We start from the raw sequence: 17,955 nt of genomic DNA, 5'->3' as shown, positions 1-17,955 counted from the left end.
GGACTTGAGTCTTGCCTCAAACCCTGTGCCTCTAATACCAATTTCCAATCTCAGTGCATCGGTTGGTGTGCTTGCAGGGAGGGATAACAGACTTTAAGATTTTGTTCTCTGCTATTTCGAATGCATGCAATCAAGTCACTCCCCATATGTCTGCCTGATATAGAGCAGCTAATATAGCTTTGCATCGTTATACTTAGAGGGAGACTGCACTTGCACGACCAGCATATCTTCTGGAGAATCTCGTGGTTACCCCCCTGTTTTGGAAGAATACAAAATACAAAAATAAGGTTTTACAGTTTAAAATGTCATCATCTGCAAATAAAAGTATGCTTATTTGCTTTCCTCCAATTGAGGGTGTGTCTGCGGCCAGGTTGTTTATATCCTCTGCAAGGGAATTTATATATAATAAAATAAAATGTGGACCAGCATGCCCCCCTGTCTAATACCCTGCTCCACTGGGAAACTTTGCGTGATGGTTCCCTCAGGGCAAAATAAGACGCTGGCAGTATTCCCATCGTAAAACCTGTATACAGCTGCTGTCAGAGCAGGCGGAACACCCAAGTCTAATATTTCTTTCCACAGTAGCATTCGAGGGACCTTGTCGAACGCTGTCTTCAGATCGATACAAACAAAATATTGTGGCTGGGCTCATGGGATCACACATTTTTCTATTGATAAAAACAATCTAAAAAGGTGGTTGACTGTTGATAAACCCTCTCTAAAACCAGCTTCTGCACCTACTAAAATATTAGAATCAACTGCTCACTCCTCCATGCAACCCAATAACACTTTCCTGTATACTTTGACTGAAGAATATATTCATGAAATTGTTTGATAATTTGCTGGATAGGAGTGGTCGTCCTTTCTAAACAAACAATTTATGATTGCGCTTTGCCAGCTTTGAGAGAATCCAAGACCTGCATTCATTTTATTAAACATTTTGATTAAAAAGGGGTCCATATATTGGGTCTACTTTTGAACAACTCTCAGGGAATCTTGTCAGGAGAGCGGTGTTTCCAGACTTTTGGGAATGCATAGCTGCCTCAACTTTACTCTCCAAAAAAAGAAGTTGTGTTGTAATCCCAGATGCAGCCACAATATAATCGATATGGTTCTTTTTTTTAGACGATCGAAATGCGGGAGCCGCAGCTGTATCAGATCTCCCATTGCAGCAGTGTTAACCCAGTTCATTTAGAAATATTGCTAGATTTCTGTTACGCTTGTAGTATTTTTAAGTATTCGTGTTGCTTTAGTCCTGGATATCCCATGACTCGTTTTCCTCTCTTTGTGTTTTTTTCACGAAGGGAAAGGGTTGGATTTGACAGTTAAGATTCCCTGAAAGAATTAGATGGTGGACCTTCTTGGCATACATTTGCTCCTCTAGTACTAGGACGGAGTGATTGAAGCTGATAAATGCAATTGTGTCATGTCTCAAATACACATTGCACATAACTAGTGCCATCTTTTAAATTGAATTGCACTGGAAGTAGGTCTGATGATCCAAAGTCCAACTTCATGGTCTCCTGACAAACATTATCGTCCACCCAGATAATAAGCCCCCCTTTTGGTCTTCCACGTGGACCTTTGGATGCTAAATGTTGAAATAATTGATAACCCTGGATGTGTTCCTCATTTGTCACAGGCCTTTCCTGAAGGCAAATCACACTATGGGATCTAACAAACAGGCACCACTGCTGGTCCTCAATTTTGCCACCAAGGCCTGCCCCATTCCAAGCCAGAATGTTTTGCTTTTCTTTTGTTTTTCCTTGGAATTAGTTAGTGGGTGTCTGTCAATTATTTCTCAGTCTAGGACAATTAGATAATTTGCTTCTCGCAGTGTTGGGGTTACTTTATATCTTCGGGTGTTCTTAGTCCCCCCCCAAACTTTGGTCTAGCTTTCATGAATAAAGTATGGTGTATCTCGAAATGGGTGTTGGATGGTGGTAGTATTCTGAACTCAATACTGAGGAGTCCTTCTGAAAAATCCACAGTTTTCAGGCCAATTCTAATAATGTCCAGGGTCTTATCTGCCATCCAATCCACATGAATAATGTCCTCTTGAATTATTGATAGGCATTGCTTCTTGTGTGTCAGCCAGTGCATTGCCTTATTACACAGGGAGTCTTTTGATTGCTATGTTCCAGTCTTAGGACTTGGCACACGCATTAGATAGATCTCCTGATCTGGCTTGTCTGGCTTCCATCTAGGTCAGTGACCTTGTAATAAAGTTACATCACTCCCAGGTCCAGTAGCAGCTTGTCCACTCAGGTCTCTTTCCATGTGAATATTTTCTGCAGCTATTTCATCCTCTGTGCGTAATTAATTGTGGTATATCGATTAATCACGGTCAAGATGTTCTTATCAGGTGATGCCTGCGTAACACCCTTGTTAGTTTCCATAGTATTTCCCATGATGTTTCCATTGCCTCTTGGATGTCCAGAATTTCTCATGTAAGTATCCTCTCACTTGCTTGAATTTGGAGCTTTGGAGGTGCTGGCCACTTGTTGGGTTTGTTCCCTTGCCTTTGTACCATTTTCGAGGGCATCCAATTCAGCTCTGATGCTGACTTAATCATTCTGCACTTGTTCAAGTACAGTAGCAGGCATTTTGTGTTCGCGCAAGGCTGTGATTCCCCTCTCCTGTTGTGTGATGCCTTTGGGGATTTCCGTTCTGACAGTGCTTAATATTGCCTGTGCACTCTTGTTTGTTTGTTTGTTTATTTTATTTATATCGCACACCTGACCCGGAGGTAATTGGGCGCTAGACGGTGGAAGTGGTTACATGGTATAGTATAGGCAGTTGAAGGCATTAATACTATTTGTAAAATTACAATGGTACATATATACATAAACAGTATACATATTAAACATATTATACATTGGGTCATAGCAGTAATATAGGGTGTACATAAACATTATACGTATTATACATATTATACATTGGGTCATAGCAGAAGTATGGGATGGGTGACACGTATACTAGTTGAGCCGATCATCTAGCTATTAAAGGTATCAAGAGCTACTGTTTTGTGTTTTGTTAAAAATCCAAGTGATAACATGGCTTCTGAAATTGTTGAAGGTTTGAATGGTTTGTATGTTCTGTGGGAGAGAGTTCCAAAGCTGGGCGGCTAACACTGGGAAGATAGAACCTCTGGCTCTTTTTAGATTGTATCTGGGCACCACCAGGGATAGCGTGTTAGATGATCTGGTGGATCTATTGGATACTTTTTTGTCAACCTTGACACTTTTTTGTCAACATTATAATAAGAATCCCTTGTACAGACTTTTCATGAAAAGTAAATGCACATGTGATGTCATCAGTGATGTCATCTCTGATGTCCTGAGTGTTAGTCTTAGCAGTGCACGGTGGTGGCGCAAATTATGGTTGCTTAGCTTACCATAACTGGCGAATTTCAAGGGTAATTCGGTTTTACTTCGAACCATAACGTCCCGTTAAAGTTTTTTTGTGTGAATTTCATAGGTTTTTAGTAGCGCAACTTAACCATAACGTCCCTTTAACAAAGTTTTTTTTAGTGAATTTCATAGGTTTTTAGTAGCGCAACTTAAGCATAACGTCCCTTTAACAAAGTTGTTTTACTGAATATATATATATATATATATATATATATGAATAATATAGTATTTTGGCTGGATTATAGTTTATACTAGCCAATATCACGGTGCCAAGTTTCATCCCTGTGAAGACTGGGCCAGTCTAGGTATATAACTTGCAACAAACCAGGGGCACTACAGGTATTCAATCGCTCACTGACCCACAGCCACCACAAATAGATCACATTGCATTGGGCAGGCCCCTATTTGCCTCCATTCTCACTCTTAGCTACCAGAGTCGGCATTGCATCGGAGAACGAAGCACAAGGAGCGGGCTGCAGCCAGGATACTGATACTGAATTAACACTGGGCACAATACAGCAATCGATGGCCAGCGTGTATGGGGAATCCAGCAGGTTCAGTAAATAACTCCAACTAACTCCAAATGACTCTGGCTCCAACTATGTCTTTGGTAGCTTTGGCGGTAGTCCTGTGTTTGGGCTTTTGTTCAAGCAAGGGACTCAGAGACGTTACAGGAGTGTTGCAGGACGTCAAGCCGCACCCCTTCTCTCAAGCCGGCAGGGTAGGGGGGGAGAGACCACTTCTTGCATAGTAGTGTGGGGCTGGGTTAGCCACTGTTCATTCACCTATTGATTTCTTTCAATCTTGTGGAGAACAGCAGGTGCCTATTAGAGGATATCCATCATGATCAATGTCCCATTTCGTATTAGAGCTTGCCTCAGCATTTGGTATGTCGCTTGACATCAGGACCGCTCGGAGCTCTGCTTCTGATAAGGAAACTGTCTCTGTGTGTATCACATATAGGGCTGGGTTTGGAGTGTGGACCACTCTGCATTCTCGCTGAGGTAGAGGTTATTGCTCCTGCACTGGTCTGTGTCATGGGTTCTATGTGATGTTACCGAAGTTATTTTTATCAAATTAACTTATACCGGAAACAAAGTAATATAACAAAAAATGTATTCAGTGTCCCCCAAACACCCAGTTCCCCTACATGTCTAACCCCACCGACCCACCCCCCACTGCTTTTAAGCCCTTTCCCCGACCCCATATATATTTATTTTTCGATATTTTATTTTTCGGTACAAGTTCATAGTGTTTTTTTTTGGTATTTCTTTTCGGTAACTTCACTGGATACCTGTGACACGTTGAGTGTTTCTGCTGTGCAGGATGCTCTGTGGTATGACAGTACCTCATGGCTCTTTCATTGGGGATTCGTGTTTTCTTTTCCAACTACGGACCTTCTGGGAACCATAGCCCAAAGGCACAAATAGGAAGAGACTGGTCAACATTGTGCAGAACAGGTATGGGTAAAAGAAAAAGTGGGACTCAGTTCACATAATAAAGCACCTGTAAATACGATACTGTGCATATTGTATGTTGTGCTACTTACAGATTGGGTTTACATTGGGCTTTGGGGGTCTTAGTGTGTTTCTTTTCTCTCCATTAGGTCTTATCACCAGTATGGTGATCTCATTGGATGACCGATATCTATACTTGAGCAACTGGCTCCATGGAGATGTGCGCCAATATGATATAACAAACACCAGCGAGCCCAAATTGGTTGGGCAGGTGAGTGTGTATTTGATCGCTCGATATTTGCCTATAGTGATCGCTATGTATGGCTAGGAATGCTTAGGGAAAAATATAGGGCATGTTAGACTCTCCTGCCATGTAGGCTGATAGTCCTGGGGCAAAGTATCACAAGAAGGATACAACAGATCACACAACAGACAGGCGCTATATAGATCAAAGCAGGATGCCTCTGAGATAGCCTCATATGGGAGCTCAGCCTCAGGGAATAAGCGTACTACAGTGAGAGGAGGATGTTTTATGGGTATGATTTCTGAATTGGGCTTTACGTATCCCATCCTATGACCATTTTGTCCCTAGTTGGATACAATTAATCATGCTGCACACAGGAATAGTTCAAAACCTTTATTCCTTCTCTGCACGAATGGGTTGGAGGACCAGTGCAAAAAGCAAGGTTCTCTGGTAGCAGTGTAAGGATGGAGAAATTAATCAACTTAAGTAAAAGGACCTAAACTAAGAGGACATAATGTCCTTAGTCCATTATCCAGTCACTATGTGTATCCACATAGTTCCAGGTTGCTCACACCCAGAAAGGCATCCTTCAATGCACTCACAGTCTCAGTGAGATTTAAAGTGGGCCCAACACACTTCTTAACCTGGCCTGGACAGTTGCTATAGAAGATGTGCTGGCCTCTGAAGCCATGTGGCATGCTCTGACCAGGGCATTACCTGTGCAGCTTTCCCACCCAGGGATAGCTGTGAACTCCTACCAGGGTAAGGCTGTGCAGTTTTCCCCTCTTATACTAGCGGCCTTCTTACAAAGAATTTAGCCATACCCTAACTGGGTGCTTTTCAGGCTGCAGTACTTATAATGCTCCAGTCAACGTATCCTCTGGCTCTACTCTCCTGCAAGTTTAAACTCTCTTACTAAGTAGGTCTCTCAACTCTCTCACACAATGGCTTACTTGGCTTTGCCACCGCCTATTTTTTCCACCTGCTTCTCATGCTTCTCTTACTGCTACAACCCTAACTCTCCGCAATGCCATCCTAATTTTCACACACCTAGTGGTGTGGGGTGTCTCTTTTCATAATGGGCATATGGCACTAATGGTTCATGAATTGTTATGATGGTGGATTTGTTTTTAGCCAAGCAAAAGCAGAAATGTTGTCTTCCTTATTCACCAATTTGGTGAGCTCGCTGACCCCCTAATCGGGAGGACTCACTTTGCCTATCCAGCATTTGGGACCTGGAGTGACTATCATAGTGGCAGGACAGCCCTGAGATACTGATGTCTGTGTCTTTAGTAACTGCATTTGCTCATTCAGTCTAAGTGTGATCATACATGTATGCCCTATTTCCGTTCCTCTTTTTGCCAGTGTCTGCTTTTCCTCAGGCTCTGGTCAACAATTCTCTCTGGGGCTTGTTCAGAAAAAGCGCTCTTAGCGTCGAGTCCTGCTCCATGAGCAGACCCTTGCAAAGGACCCGAGTTAAGCAGGCGGCCTTCAGTGTACAGGTTATCATTTGCACACCTTCTCAGGGTCCGATTGTATTGGGGTTTCATCCCCCTAACACTACTCCCTTTTGGATATAATACTACATGGTACTTTCCTTATTTTTAGTGAAATGCATTTCCTGGGGGGAAATCACCCTGAAGAAATGACTGCAGGTTGTGTGACGGGGCAACTAAGGGAAGAAAGGGGGAGCTCAGGGGATTTCCCATATACCACCTCCAGGGGTTGCATCACTTACATGGTGGTTTTGCTTGGCCCCCAGATTTCACCAGTCTACTTCTATGGTCTCACCAGCGTTGACTCCATCTCACACACAAGTAGTCTTGCATAGTGTGAGAATACAGATGAAAGGTCAGCAAGGCTGTGAGAGAGTCAGTTCCACGCAAAGTGAGATTGCTTCTCTGAAATGCCTGACCGTTAGATGTTAACCCTTAACCATCACCTGACGATCCTGGGTCGGCCTTTCCTCGTGGCGTCTTGACAGCTGTCTGCTTCTTTTTCTTTTTGCGTTCACAAAGCTTTTCATGGAAGAGTTAAGGGCGTTCTTCTCCAGCCGACAGAGTGAATCCTGGAGGGTCTCAGAATTAACACCTTGGCGGACTGGAAGAGCAACCTCAGAGCTGGGAAAAAAACTTGGAGGCTAAAAAAAACCTCCTTGTTGGAATTGCAGGAAGCACACTGAAGAGGATTCACAGGAGTGCCGCGTGGATGTAAGAACAGGCAAGCAGAAGGAATGCTCTAGAGGAAGAAACGGGAGATTGCGTAGGGAGGAAGAAAGGTAAGGATAAGAGACAGGGAGGCTAAATGCCAAACGCCAAAGGGAAATTAAAGCGTCTTACCCACAGAGGCGAGTCCAAGAGGGTTGCAACGCGGGGAGCCTCTGCTGCGGATTGAATAAGAACGGTGCGCAGCGCCATCTTGAATTCAACAACTAGACTAGCACAAGGAGAAAAAGTGTTGAAACGTAATGGCTAGCGCTGCCTCTGACGTTGGTGCCATAGAGACCAACGAGTAGTTGTGACAGTATGACCCCCCCCTCTCCTCCGTTCCTGTCCTGGCTTCCATGGGTTGTTTCTAAGGAATCGACGAAGAATTGGAGCGTGAATGTGTGAGGCTGGTTCCCAAGTGCGTTCCTGGGAAGCATATCCTTCCAGTGTACAAGATACTGCAGACTCCCTCTGTAGTATCTGGGATCCCACAAACAATCCACTTCATACTCTTCCGAAGTTGCATCTTCTTCGTCTCCATATGTTGTTAAACAGGATTTCAATTTTGAGCGATTGTTGAGTGTCGCAATCCAGTCACGCTGGCTTACCTTTTTTTTGACTGCACACGGATTGATATGAAGCAGTTCAACAGAGGCACCCACATGAGTCAAGTTTTTTAGAATTTTTGTCTTCCAGATTTTTTATAAACCTTTCTATGGTCTTTCAGGAATTTCTTTCAAGATTACATACTGGGGGACATTGTCAGAAATCGGTAAAACCAGGCGTCCTTGGCGGTTTTTATTCAGACTTTCATTGAAGTGTTAAAGAGTGGAGTTGAATTATCATCTGCAACAAATCCACAGGGCATTTCCATTTTTTTAGTTTGTTCCATAGGGATACTCGATTGACTCTGTCGAATGCCTGGTGTAGATCTACAAATGCCAGGAAGAGAGGCTTTTTGTTTTTCATCGATTCAAGTTTTAACAGGTTAAGCAGGGTAAGGTTTAGTTCAACTCTGACACCACTTGTAAACCATGGGTTTGTCTCTTATCGATGATCCTGGCTTACTCGCCCGTTTGGCTAATCGCTTATGTATTCCCGATTACATCCAACTGGGCAATTGGCCGGATCTGTGCAATCACCTTTTTTGTCGATAGGCACAACTACCGCCGATTGCCAGCAGGAAGGGATTTTTCGAGTTTCGGCTATCTTCTGAAACAACGTTTCAATGAAGAATGCCCACAGGGTTGTGTCTTTCTTAAGTGTTAAGTTTGTCAAACCGCCAGGTCCGGGTGCACCAGAGTTTTTAAGCTTAGAGATCAGATTTTCTATCTCTGTTTCGGCTGTGTTGAAGATCCCAGGGCACTGAAGGGTCGATATGTTGCAGAGTCATAGGCAGAAGTGGCTTTTAAACACTGTCGGAAAAAATGTTGTATCCAGGCATTTTCACTTACGCCAATTGTCATATGTGCTGTCTGCGTTCTTGAACCAGCATTTATGATGGCCCATGTTACGCGACTCTTGCGAGTACAGATCAGTCTCAGCATGATTTCAACTTGTTATTGTTCGCAGAAGCACATAAAAGCCAACAGCCAGTTTCGGTATCATTGTTGTAATTTCTTTTTGTTTACCAGAAACATGGCTGGATGGACGGATCGCTTCAGCAGCTTCAGGTCCGCCTGTATTTTTTCTTCGTGTCCGCTATTCTTTTGCTGAAAGGATGCTTATGGGTTAGAGATGTGTATTGTGAGCCCCTATCCATGGTGATGGAGAGAGGTAAGCCATGTAACCTAAAGATGTCACAGAGGAAGACCACAGCCATTTCAGGGGCAGAAGGAACACCATTGTTTTGGTAAATGAGTCTACCGTGACCATGATGCCGAATGACCCTTTGAAGGAGGTAAGTCCACTACAAAATCAGTAGAGAGGTGAGTCCATGGGAACAGGCGACTGAGTGAGTTTTCCTACTGGTTTCTGAAAACTGTATTTGTAATTGGCACAAACCTGGCAGGAAGAGACGTATGATTGCACATCAGTCCTCATCGTGGACCACCAGAAAGAGCGAGTAAGGAGTTCCAAGGTAGACATTACTCCATGATGCCCAGAAGGCAGGATATCATGGCCTAGAGCCTAGAGGTAAGACCGTTCTTTGCAATTCAGCCGGAGGAACTACCAAGCAGTCTTTATAGAACAAATATCTTTCTCTTTGGTGTAGATGGTTCTTGTCCCTTGACGGCAAACATATCGAAAAGTGATCATATCTGGACTTGACCCAGGAAGGGTTGAATAACCTGGATGACCTGCTTGTTTTTGGGAATAATTTCCTTCTTCTCAGAACCGTCTTCTTCATCACCCATGGTATGTCAGGACAGGGCATCCTGGTAAATAGGTAATGTGGAAATCATATTGGGAGAACAAATAGGCCCATCAGGCTTGTCTGCTATTGTTACAGTCAAGCTGTTGTAGGACTTGGAGGCTCCTGTGCGTACTTCCTAAGAATGTGCAGTACAGAGTAGAAGATGTCTCCACTCTATGCAAGCCACACGGATGGCTAATAACTCTTTCCCGATAACTGAATAGTTTTGTTCATTTGGGGTTAAGGTTCAAGAGTAGAAAGCCACTGGATGTTCTTCTTGGTCGTTTCGTTCCTGTTTGAGTACTGCACCAATTGCTCCATGTGAGGCATCGGTCTCTACAATAAATGGGTTGGTTTGTACAGGTTGTATGAGGACCGCTGCCGAAAAAAATCTGTCCTTGAGCGTCTGAACAGCGTCTTCTGTGATCTCCATTTAGAGGATGGGTACTGCCTTCTTTAATAAGTAAGTAATGGGGATTAACAATCTTGAAAAATCAGGAATAAATCTCAGTTAGAAATTGGTTACTCACAGAAATCTTTGTATGTCTTTGACCGATTTCGGAGTAGGCCAAGAGGTAATAACGTGTACCTTGCGCGGATCCATTTGTATGCCTTGATGGGACAGGATGAACCCTAGATAAGGCACAGAACGTACCTCGAAAAGGGATTTTCCCGGTTTAGCCAACAACTTGTTTTCCTGGAGCCGATGTAACACTCCAGAGAAATTAATTTGATGTTCCTTCAGATTGTGAGAATAGAGGAGAATATCGTTTACATATATGATTGCATGCCGGAACAAGACACCAGAAAACAAACGCCATTGAAATATGGCAGAAGCATTTACTAAACCGAAAGGCATTACTTGGTACTCGAATAGCCTGAAGGGATTACGGAATGCCGTTTTCCACTGGTCACCTTCTTTCACTCGGAGCAGATGGTAAGCCCCTCTTAGATCGAGTTTTGTGAATAGTGTTGCTCCCTGTATTGCTTCCAAGATGTCTTTTATTAAAGGCATGGGAAACCGGTCTTTTATGGTCACTCTTTTCAGGCCCCATAATCAATACAAGGTCTTACTTCATTGTCTAGTATCTTTCTTAGGAATAAAAAACAGCGAAGCCCATGCGGACAACTTGGATTCCCTTATGAGACCGTTGGTGAGGTTATCATCGAGATACTGTTGCAAAGCCTTCTTTTCAGAGATAGAGAGAGAGTACATCCTTCCGAAAGGGTTTATGGCATTGGGAAGAAAATTGATGGACCAGTCTTCCGGCCGATGAGGGGGCAGCTCTTTGGGTAGGTGATCTTGGAAGACTTGAATGAATTCTTGGTACCTGGTGGGAACCAGTGACACTTCTTGGGTAGCTGAAGGGGGTCTGGTGGACCCTTGGTCTGTGCCACTTTTGCCAAGGAGGGAGCCTTATCAAGATAACAGTGTTCCTTACAGAAACCCGAAGAGTATGTCACCAGGATTTCTTTCTAATTTATCTCAGTATTATCTCAGTGCAACCAGGGGATACCTAGGATGAGTGGAAAATGAGCTGCCCCAATGTCGTTGAAAACTGGTACTTCTCTGTGATTCATGATGTGCATCTGGACTTTTTTGGTTATAGGGCTGGAATTTAAAGGCCGGCCATCTACACCTTCCACTGGTTGGTTTATGGATCGGTCTTCCAGTTTGAAGTGATGTTTTTCTGCCCATTGCACATCTATGAAAAGTCCTGCAGCTCTGCAGCTCCTCAGTCGATCGAGGAAAGCCAATGTCTCAAAGGAGAAACCAGATTCATGCTGTAGTCTGCCTCTCCGGGATCTTGTGAGTCAATAATCCGGTAATCTTTAGCACCACCCCGGTCAAGTATCCCCTCTATGACTGAGGTTTGAAGTTTCCTGGCTTCCTAGGTGGGACTTCTGGGCAGTCTCGAAGCAAATGTCCATGTCTCCTTCGTTGCCTTCGTATTGTGGTTAGCGGGCCTCTGGCTGATCCCACCTTCATTGGTTCTTCAGTAGAAGGAATGTCCTTGGCCACTGGGCATGTCATTGGTTTTGGGATAGAAGGTCCCCCTCTTTGTCTTCTCCTTTCTTCGCGTCGTTCATGCTGGCGAAATTCTATCTGAAGAACCAGAAATATTAGGTCAGCCAAAGACTGTGGCCGAGGGATGCGAGCCAGCTCATCCTTGATTTCATCTGATAGTCCTCTCCTAAATATGGTGAACTGGACAGTTTCTGGCCACCCAGCCTTGGAAGCTAATTTCTTAAATCTCGATACATAAGTGAGAACATCTTGGTTGTCTTGTTTGATATCCAAAAGCAATTTGTATGCGTTGTAAATTCTTGTTTTTCGAAAGTGGTCTTAAGACTGTGGACGAAGGCAGGGTAAGAAGCGACCATCAGACTATCGTTGATCACTAAAGGGGTGGCCCATGCCAATGTGCCACCACACATGTTCGAAACCATAAAGCCAATCTTGGCTTTGTCCGTGGTGAACGTAGTTTCGCGAAACAAAAAATGCATAGTGCAAGCATCAAGGAATTCCTTGAGATTTCTGGGTGTACCATCAAATTAAGATATTTTCTGCTGGAAGACCATTGTGTTCCTTGTACCTGTATTCCAAGAAGACCACAATATTATGGTGCTAAAAAACAACCTGTGTGTCTGCTATCGTTCCTTTGACCATCATCTGCACACTCTGACTCAAAATCACTCTGCACGACTTCAGCAATGCTTGACAATCTTCCACCCATGGTCTGTGCGACAAGACACTTGAATGTCTCCACAATGCTTGGTACACCCTTTCCCACACTCCTCCATGATAGAGAAGAGCAGTGGAGAGAAGATTTTTGCACTGGCATAAAGGTTTCAGAGAGAGGGAAACTGCAACACAGCAGGTCTTCGGTACGAACACCTAAGTCATAGAAAAGGAACATGTAGTCTTAGGAAAGAGGTGTTGTATATGGAGGTCACAAGGGGTATAAGAAGGTACATTGTCCTTTTCTGCTCCTCGCTAGTAAATGGCGACTGGAGGTTATACACATAAAAGGTCATGGAGCAATGCAAGCTTTGGTGAGCAGCAGATCTGACTCTTACCCCCGCTTTGTAGTCACCTTTAGTTATCTCTGCCAACAAGAAATGTCTAGAGGCTTCACCCTATGACAAATCAGGTGGGGGGTGGGCTGCTGAAATGCAAAGGGAAGGCTGAGGCCCAAGGCTACTGCCATTTCTGAACTCTGGGAATTTCAGGAACAGGTTACACAGACTGTGCTTCTTCAGCCATCCGAGCCATTCAGAGGCAGTGGGCGAAGTGGGCGGGAGCGGTGGTCCTCTACTTTAATAAAAATGTTTTCCGGTTCCTATACTTTTGTTTAAAAATGAAATCATTCCGGAATGGTTTACTTTTAAAATAAAAGTGCAGGAAGAAGTTGAAACTTGCACTTCAGTGCACTGCACAGAACAGTCCCTTAAACAGAAGGTATGTTTGTATGGGGGTTTGGATTGTGCGTGGGAGGGGGCATGGTGATGGGGCTTGTAGGTGAGCAGTGGCAGGTCAGCAGGTAACATAGTTCCACTGCTTCTTTTCGTACACTTTGAGCACTGTTGCCCTGCCCTTCCAGGAAATCTCCTTTCTCTGTGGGTGCCTCTAATGCACTCCAACCACACATGCAACCTTGCTCCTCTATGTCCCCTTAAGATGTAGAATGTAAACTTAGGGTGGGTACAATGTATTCATTTTATTTTACAAAGACTGAAAACTTAGTGTTATTACTTCTCTGAAATATGTAGGTTTGATTTGTGCTATAGGGCTTAATGAGATCAAATGAGGCATTTTTTTCTATGCAGTTCCTCCATCTGGGTGAGTGTTTTGTCATATGTGCACTCCCCACTGCATTGCTTAAAAAGTTATATCTTCTGGGCCTTGCCACATTGCGGCTCCAGTGATTTTCTTCCCCTCGTTCCCGCCCGCTCTGACCCCTGATTGGGCGCTCTGACCTTGTTTCTCTGAATAAACTGTATGCTGATGTTCGGCGCGGCATTTCTCTGCAGATCCTCCATCTGGGTGAGAGATTTGTCATTTGTGCATTCGCCACTGCATTGTTTAAGACGTTATACCTTCTGGGTCTTGCTGCATCACGGCTCGAGTGATTTACTTCTGCTCCTACCTTCTTCCTCGTTCCGGCCAGCCCCCTCCCCACCACAACACCTTATTGGGTGCTGTATCCCCTTATGAGAACCCAGTAAGGCAGCCCCAATGCCCGTTGCAGCCCACTGCGGCAAAGGACTCCGAGGCTAAGGACACCTCCACTGAAGCAGCTCCAGAGGGTGTTTGCCGGTGTTCACCGTCGGAGCATGCAGGGCAGCCATCAACCAGCAGCGACTGTCAAGGTAACAAAGGTGGGCAAGGGGGACAGCCATCACTGCTCCACATCTAATCTGTCCCTCCTCTCTTATTACTTCTAGGTAATTCACGCAGTCTGCTAAACGTCAACGTCATATCTGGCACTAGGTCAACTGTCATAATTGACCCTGGGCCTTTTTCCCGCTTTCTAGGAAAGTTGAATCGGGGTGTTTTGTACTACTGTTGTGTTTCCTGGAGACTGCACCAATGTATTTTTTGTATTTCCAAATGTATAAATGACCTCATAGAACGTAATGCCCCTACTGATGACACGTGTTTCGGCTGAGCATAGCCTTTTTCAAATCAGGGCAGAATCATAGTTGATAAGTTGATAGTAAACATTCGTAATGTAGTATGTCATGGGTCTGATCCCATTTGTCCTGTAAGTGCAGCATGAGTTACGCGCGTCAGCTCCTAGGCCTTTTTACCTTTTTCTGGGAAAGTTGAATCCAGGTATTTTTGCAGGGCGTGTACTTCAACTTAAACACCTGTTTTTTAACTTGCACACCCTGCTGCTGACTACTGTTGGCGTAACGCTTACCTGAATCTCTGCAGGAGCGCTCTGATCTTGGCAAGTGTTCCACAGGGGTATTTCCTTGGATGCGCATACATAGAAAGATTCTGCAACAAGAAACACTGATTACTTCTCTACTAGTGAGGCAATCTCAATCCCCCTCTCATCACCCCGCCCAAATGTCTTAGGATCTCTCAAAAGGAAGAACTTAAGTAGGGGGAAATCAATATGCTCACCTGTGTCTTTGATTTTAAGAGCTCTGCATCCTGCGTAGTATTGCAGGGGTGCTTGTCCTGAAGAATGTGGTATTTCGTAGATGGGTCGAAGAATTACTCTGGGAAGTGGGCACTCTAGGAATTATTATTCAAAAGGGTGAAGACACTCTCCATGGTAAGTTCCCAGGGACAAAGTACAGTGTGCAAGAGTTTATTTTAATCTGTCGTTTCTTAACATTGTCTTTTCCTATTTACTATTCCTTCATAGAATGCTTGGCAGATACAAGTGCTATTTTCTGGGTGGAGCCCAAGTTCGAAGAAAATGTTCACAGAGCAAGCTTTACCGTAAATGCGGTAATGTAATTGCAGCAACTGAAAGCACTTTTCAAGGCGTGTGTTTTACTAAGGCTCATTGAACTATGGAGTGTCCTCATGGAAACAATTGCATGGAATCCTCGAGCGAACAATGTTGGATGCGTAGGAGCTGTTGAGATAAGCGTGTCACAAAATGTCTAAAGATACTGCGGCTCGTAATACTGTTGAAAAAACAATTATTTCTCCCCGCGGTGAACGGCCACGAAACAGAGTTCCAACCAGCTTTAGTTAATAGTTTATTTAACTAAAATTCAAATCTGTAAAAACTGACGTATCTTTAACTCGCGGTTAAAACTTTCCCACGTACCTGAATTCTCTTCTTCTCTTCTTGCGTTCCCCTTGTGGTGTTTCCTGCTTGTGCTTTTTGTGTGCTTCCCACTGTGGGAACCCTGCACTCTGATGCATCCTGTGTTGCGCGGCACTGGGCTGTGCTTCTTTTCCTCTCTCACTCTCTCCTCTTTCCTCCTAGCACCCTCTATGGTGCTCTCAATGTATCCCATTTTATCAAACTGCTACCCTATCTCCTATCGTATCCCTCTCACTAAGTCTGGAAGGAAAAAGTTCAAGAAGGATATCCTGGTCTGGTCTCCAACCCAGGCCTACCCATCGCTGATACCTACATCAGCGCTTCCTCCAGAAAGACTTTCACCGACATCCTCCTTGTCGTTCCTTCTCCAGACCTATGGACCCCTCATATGGTCTCTGTTCTCTCTCCTTTCTCTTCCTCTCCCATTAATGGCGGCACCCGATGGGAGGTCCTCTTGGACTCCTTCCTCTCCTCCATAGCTATCATTAATGTCTATCAAAATGGTACCATCATGGTCCCGGGCTCTCAGCCTAATCTCATCTGTGTGGATAGGCATCTCCTGCGACTTGTCAACTTCCTCTCTTCTGCTCCCACTCCTTCTACCTCCTCTCTGGCCCCTTTTCCACCTTCCCCCTCCTCTGTCTCCTCTCTGGCCACTATGCCACCTCTGGCTACTGCCTGTGGAGAGATTTCAGGGCTGGAGAAATATGATCCCTTGGCTTGAGGCCAAGAACAAGTCTTGCAGCCCTGTTCTGGATTAGTTACAGAGAGTGAAGTATAGAGGCAGGCAGATTCAGAAAGTGGCTGTAGCAGTAGTTCAGCCTATAGAGAATCAGGGCTCTGAAGGCAGTGAGCTTCTGGGGGAAAGTAAGAAAGCGAAGAATACCTCAGATGAGGTACAGCTGGTAGTGGGCCTTCCTTGAGACGTCCGAGATATGAGGAGAGAAGGAGAGGGTGGAGTAGAAGATGACACAAAGGTTTATGGCCTCAAAGGAAGGTGCAGGTAGAGTGCCCAAGAAGGGCGGCCAGAGTGAGAGAGGGAAAGTGGGAGCAGGGTGTCAATTAGAAGGATCTCAGTCTTACTGGCTTTTAGGCAGAGATTGTTAGAGGCACACCATTCCTGAATCGGGGATAGACAAACGGGAATTCGCGAGAGAGGAGAGGAGACTTCGGCGCCTGAAGGAGATCTGAGTGTCATCCACGGTTCATAGTGATAATTTCGACAACAAAAATGTCGAAAGTCAAAATTTCGAAAAAAAAATGTCGAAAAAAAAAATGTCGACTTTTTTTTTCAATGCATTTTTTTTTCGAAATGGGGGGGTTCCCCCCCCAACTCCCCTTTTTTAAAATGTTTTTTTCATTTTTTCCTTTTTTTTAACTCCCGAACCCCTAAAATAAATATATAATTAAAAAAAACTAAAGTCGACATTTTTTTTTTGACATTTTTGTCTGTCGACATTTTTTTTTCTAAATTATGACTGCCCACCGTCATCCACATAACACTGAAAGTTAGGAGAGAGGTAGAGATGAGATGGGCCAGAGGTGCCAAGGTTGAAGAGCCCGGGGGAACACCACGTGTGGAGAGAGAGAGGTGGTGGAGAGAAAGGACCCCAGTTGGACCTGGGAGGTTCGATCAGAGAGGAAGGAGGTCAACCAGGCTAGGGCCTGATCCGTGATGCCCAGGTTGTCACAGACGATGGAAGCCTACCTACAAGCGCAACTCTTGGTATAACTCAGACTTGGCCACCCTGAAACGCAAGTGCAGGGTAGCTGAGCGGAAGCGGAAGGCATAAGGTGCTTCCTCTGACAAACTGGCCTGTCACCTGCTCCAGAGGCAATACCGACTCTCCGTCTTCTCCAAGAAGAGGGTCCACATTGAAGCCTGCATCTCTGCGGCCTCTGACAACACGGCTGAACACTTTCAAATCTGCAAGGAGCTGGCCAATCCTACTGCAGTCTCCACCTCTACTGTTCCCTCCCAGGCCCTCTGTTTGGATCTGGCCTCTCATTTCACCACTAAAACATAGGGCATCCTGCCCTCACTTTCCTCTTCCTCTCACTCTCCCTCTACCTCTCTCAGGCCCCCTTTGGCCACCACGCCTCCTCCTCTCTTTCTTTCATGTCTCTCCTTGATAACACCTGATGATGTTTCTAGACAAGTCTAACCTATGAAAGTGTCTTCCAAACAGTTCTGGAAGAGCAGGAGAGCACTAATCAAGGCCTACATTGCTTCCTCCGCTCCAGTCTTGGCCGATTTCTGTAATCAATCTTTCGCCACTGAATCTTTCCCCTCTCTCCACAAGCGCTCCCTTGTGCACCCCCTTCTAAAAAAGCTTCTGCTGATCCCTCCTGTCCGGCAAACTATTGCCGATCTCCATCACTCTTTCCCTGGGCAAGCTCCTTCAAAAGCTGCCCATCTCCCAGCTAACCCTCCACATTGAATCTGTTGGTTTTCTACATGACCATGAGTCTGGCTTCAT

The 17,955-nt window shown here is 44.7% G+C and overlaps 1 protein-coding gene across 3 annotated transcripts in view; it reads left to right on the top strand.

Annotated features, from left to right (window-relative positions):
• LOC138580059 (methanethiol oxidase-like) overlaps positions 1-17,955 on the top strand; it is a 520,625-nt gene that overhangs the window by 473,057 nt on the left and 29,613 nt on the right. For all 3 annotated transcript variants that reach the window (XM_069650309.1, XM_069650300.1, XM_069650317.1), the window contains one exon: positions 5,020-5,141. In XM_069650309.1, the coding sequence (XP_069506410.1) occupies positions 5,020-5,141 (122 nt within the window). The remainder of the gene's footprint in view (positions 1-5,019; positions 5,142-17,955) is intronic.

This window comes from Ambystoma mexicanum, chromosome 1p (assembly GCF_040938575.1).
Source record: "Ambystoma mexicanum isolate Mex_15411 chromosome 1p, UKY_AmexF1_1, whole genome shotgun sequence".
Lineage (NCBI taxonomy): Eukaryota > Metazoa > Chordata > Amphibia > Caudata > Ambystomatidae > Ambystoma > Ambystoma mexicanum.
Note: the sequence above shows the minus strand (reverse complement) of the source record. Positions and strands in the feature narration are given on the sequence as shown.